Here is a 4,950-nt window from a genome sequence, read left to right on the forward strand (position 1 = left end):
TTTTTTTTTTGGAGAAAGGCAATTATTGGACCAGGCTAATCCCTGCTATCACTCAATTGGCTGCCATGCACTTACGCCAGGGATACATTTGGTCTGGGATGTTGATTTTTCCACTCTGCAGAGTCTGCCAAGGCCTCTGTTTTACACAGGGTCGGATACTCGGGTTTCATCTCTCCAGAGCCTGGAGATGATTTAGTTTCCTATAAAATTAGCGCTCAAAGGATCTGCAGAGCAGAGGTGCGTGCTGTGTTGTGGGATATGCCAAAGGCGCTGAAAGCCAGATGTGTGACATTTTGCCTTCACGGGGGGATTCGTTGACTAATTCAGAACATGCAGATGGTTTCCAACCTCACTCTCCAGTCTCTGTCATGTCCCCAGGGTGCCAGGAGTTAATTTGAATGAAGTACCTCTAAATTCTTTCCATGGAAGAGAAAGACTCAGCAAATAGTTCCATCACGTTTGTGTGCTAGGGGCTGACTTGGCCTGCATGATCGTGTTGTGCCCTAGCAGCATGCCACAATCACTAGAGCAGTCCCCTGCTAACAGCTCAGGCTAAGATGTTAAAGGAACGTAGGAAAGCTAGATACTCAGCTCCTGCTGAAACCCAGTGTGATCTGGGCACATCATTCCCTTAGAGCGCCACTGCAAGTCCCACTCTGAAGACAACCTTCATCTCTAGAGAAGTTCCTTATGCCCCTGGAACAAAATGCTGCCACTGGTTCTCGCTCCACAATGTTGCACTGGGCGCGGAGCTGGGGTGGCAGGGAAGCCAGTGTGGGGGGCTCCTGCTACTCTTTCATGGCTTTCTGGAGGAACACAATGCAGGCCCAGCTCACGATTGCCTGCTGCTGTATCACACCTGTGAAGGGAAGGCTCAGGGATGTCATGTGGAAGGCAGGGCATTGTCTTGGTAGACCTCCCTGGTGAGGTCCTGCCCTGCTTCTTACAGGTGAAGAGACCCCTCACAACCGTCTCCTCCTCCTTGCAGATCTGCAACCTAAGAGGAAAGGATTTCACCCACCTCCCAATCTCACCATGTCACCCAAGTGGTACTGAGGCACCCTATTCCCTGAGTGGTGAGCATTGTCCCTGACAGTGGCCAAGACAGCATGTCCCCTCCAAGACATCACAATGAATGCTGCCACTGATCCTACATCATGATTGGGAAGCGGCCGGCTATGACGCAGCGCAGTACTCACATGATGGACCAACCCAGGTAGTTGGCTGTGCTGCCCCAGTACATGGGGTTGTCCAACACATTGAATGGGAATCTGGTCACCTTCGCCTCCATCAGGATGCCAAAGTAATCACCTGCAGAGAACAGAAGAGGGGCTCTTACACTGTGATCAAATGCAGTAAGCAGTAATTGAGGTCAGGCCCCACGGCGCTGCCAGCTGTGGGTACTGTAGAGTTCCCACCAGGTCACTCGCTGCATCCTGGGCATGTCCGGGGAGGAGTATTCCCTGCATGCCTTGCCTGCCTGCTCCAGTCCTGAAAATACAGCAGGGAATCCTCTCTGAAGACCTGCCCCATGACTGCCCATGGAGACAGAGGTCCTGGAACCGACTGTGGAGGGGAACCCCAGCGTGGCTCCAGCACCTTGGTTCCAGGTTTGGCCCATGGGAGGGGGAGTGGGTGGACTAGGCATGATCAGAAGCAGCCCTCTCTGCCCATCCTGGGGATGCGGTGTTGCCTCTACCTCCCTGGCCAGGCTGCTGTGGGGTCAGACTAGAGCCTCAGGGATGCTGTTTTACTCTGTACTTATCAGCCTTCCCTGTGGGTCATACCCTGATGCAGTGGGAAGGTTTGCATATTCCTACAGGCCAACCCAAACTGAATGAGTCAAAGCACAGGGACCGAACAGAAAGCAGCCCACTGCTCCTTCAGGCTGGGGCAGGCCACGGGCCAACCACCTCTCCCTGTAATGCAACAGGAGCACCACGAAGTGGCTTCCCTGGCAGAGATTGTGGCCTCTAAGGACAGCAGAGCTCTCTCTGTGCCCAATGCAACCTCCAGTGGTAAGAGCAGTGCTCGGTTTCAGATGCATCACCAGGCATTTACCCAGTTAACACCTGCTGTAGTTTTATTTGGGAAGAAAACAACATGGGCAATTAATCCTCAAGCATCAGCAGGCCATCGGCTCCAGGCCCAGGAGACACTGGCTCTCAAGATGCAGAACCGTGCCGGTAGGGGTGCGTGAGCTCTCTGAAGCCTGCAACACTGGCTGCTGTCAGAGCAGCTGTCAATACTGAGACAACATGCTAATAAAGGACTTCACCACCAGAGAGGAGAAACAAGTTGAGCCAGAGCCTCAAGTACTCTGATACAGCAATTTCCAGGGTTTTCATATCGCTAAGCTTCACCTCTTCATCTCATCTTGACTTGTTCCTTATAATTACTAAATATAAAAGCACATTCACAAGTTTCCACTATTTTTTTCCCCTCCACAATGAAAAGCCTCTATGGTAATGTTCTGCCATTTATTCTACAGTGCCTGAAACACCCTGACATTGCACCCAAGAGCTCAGAGGAGAACACGGTCTCCACTCAGTCCCCAGTGGGTGTTTTGCCACAGTACAATACTGCTGTGCAGCCAGACAGGGCTGGCTGTCTCTGCTTGGCAGTTTTAAGTTGTACAGACAAGGAGCATGGCTGGGGCAATCCTGAAAGAGATGACGGTGAAGGCCAGACTTAGTCTACAGAACTGCCCATCCCAGCGGTATCGGAGGTGTGGGTGCATGGAAGCCTCCAGCATACCCGCTGCTCCTCTGTGCTCAGGAGGCTCTCCCTTCCACAAGGCATATTGACCCCCTCACTGGAAATCAGGGCCTTGTCAGCTAGGCCAGTGAGGAGAAAGAATTAGTGATAGAGCCAGCGGCTGCTTTGATGCAATTCTGTTTCATACAAAGAGCACGTCAAGGAACCAAAGCTACTGGAGCCAGTTTTTCTGCTCAGAGGAGCAAAGCTCCTTTCAGCCAGCAGCCTCAGGCTCTCCCCCTAGTCCTTCCTCTGGGGCCTGCTACTATGCTGCATCTGGCTGGCTGGAGCTTCAAACTTGGTTTTTAAGCCTGTATTTCAACATGGGCTCCTTTTCCTACATGCACACATACACACACATTCTCTCTTTTGTATCCCTTTCTTTGTGGGGCACAAAACAGCACCCTGCAAAGCCCTCCTGCCCAGAGGGTCTGAAATTCTTGAGCAGCCTTGCATTTCTCTCTGGTGAAGGCTTTCTCCTAAAGATGCTGACACACTTCTTTCCATGGGGCACCAGGCCAAATCCATGCCTGGTATAACTCTGCAGAGGCGCTCCAGTCCCGACCTGCAGCACCTCCTGATAACCCAGTGCAACAGTCCTTGGAGCCAGCAGTTCCACCAGGGATGATCTGAGGGGTTTTAAAGCTAGAAATGCAAAGAAGCTTGTTGGGCAAGTAAACACAGGAAAGCAGAAATATTTAAGTGGAACAAATATTCCCGGAGAATCATAATTGCATCTCAAGATGTTGTAATCAAGATAACCATCGCCACATGCCCTCCTCTGGTGTCAGCTTGATCTCTTCATTCAGAGAATTTCTCAGTGTCAGAAAAATAGCTCGCCCACTTCCAAACCACTGGGCGGGAGTCGCTGTTATTGGTATTATTCTCATTATGATGTGATTGTCAGTTGTAAGGAAGCAATGCTTTCAGAGTTGTCAGCTGCAGCAGGGCGGCACCACGACACCCACCTTAAAGGAACTCCTCCGTACTGCTCTGAACCAATTCGCAAGAAAACAGCGAGCAAACAAAGTTTGAAGTGTGTTAATTTGGGATACAGAAGGAGCCGGGGTGGGGGGCAAGGCTACGGTTCGGGTCGGCTCTTAGAAGTGTGAGAGAAAGAGCTTGTTGTGTACACAGAAGCTCTGATGAAGATCCACTGGACAGAGAAATGCAGTGCGATTCCCCAAATGTAAAGCCAGAAAGTGTACAGAGGACGTGGACATGCCAACAGAGCTGCCCTCCAACAGGGAATGTTGAGGTGAAAGCTCAGAGGTCACTTATATGCAGAACAGCTTTCCCCAGAAAGAGCTACCAGGCCTCAGGACAAGTGGAAGAAATTGCCTGGATTGGAGCCCCAGTAAAATTTCCAGGATGGGGCAGATTTGCTTCATGTCATGCTGCTACAATTTGTTTTTCATCAGCCCAGCTGGGTTCCCCCAGGATAGTCTGCACACATACCCATGGCCTGTGAGTGAAGCAGAAAATGTGGCATCAGTGGTTGATTGCAACTGGAGCTTGCAGCAAGATGTCTGCTACGAACAAACGAATGGAGCCAGTCTGAAAAGGCTCAGAACATGGTGGCTGTTTGATGATCAGTTCAAGAGGATCCTGGAAGAAGCATGTGCAAAGCTGAATTGCTCTGGGGTGGAATTATCTATCCTCACTCAAGTCTCAGGTTCAGACGACTGTTCCTGCATGGCAGAGGATCTTGACCTGCAGTGCATGGATCGTATGCAGAGTCCCTGGCCCATGCCTGCAGCCCTCAGAGCCAACTGGGCTGTTGAGACTGGGCATGTATTGGCTTTAAGGAAGAAAAGGTGTGGGTGGGCCCTAGACAGGGCATGGTCTCAGTGGTGGAGCTGAGTGCCACGGGAAGGAGAGGCAATGAACCTACTGGATCTGGGAAGGGGAGTGGGGAGGTTTGGCAGGTCACAGAAGGAAGGTATCACCTCTGCAGAGGGGATTCAGGGGAACAAGCTGCAGTCCATTATGAGCTTGATGGGTAGGTGCCAAGGTCCAATTTAGCATTTGTCTTTGCAAAGCGCAGCACCGCCTACCACCAAGCCAACCAAACCTTCCTCTGCTTGTACTTCTGTAGAATGATTGTAATAATATTCGTCTTCCCGCACATCGCAGGGGGGTAGCGAGGGTTAATGTATATTTGTAAAGTGCTTGGAGATCTTCACATAAAAG

The 4,950-nt window shown here is 51.1% G+C and overlaps 1 protein-coding gene across 1 annotated transcript in view; it reads right to left on the bottom strand.

Moving 5' to 3' along the window:
- PEMT (phosphatidylethanolamine N-methyltransferase) overlaps positions 1–4,950 on the bottom strand; it is a 98,896-nt gene that overhangs the window by 19,090 nt on the left and 74,856 nt on the right. The window contains exon 5 of the mRNA XM_019512657.1: positions 1,200–1,311. Coding sequence (XP_019368202.1) covers positions 1,200–1,311 — 112 coding nt within the window. The remainder of the gene's footprint in view (positions 1–1,199; positions 1,312–4,950) is intronic.

Source organism: Gavialis gangeticus, unplaced genomic scaffold (genome assembly GCF_001723915.1).
Source record: "Gavialis gangeticus isolate Ggan-Ray unplaced genomic scaffold, GavGan_comp1, whole genome shotgun sequence".
Taxonomy (NCBI): Eukaryota; Metazoa; Chordata; order Crocodylia; family Gavialidae; genus Gavialis; species Gavialis gangeticus.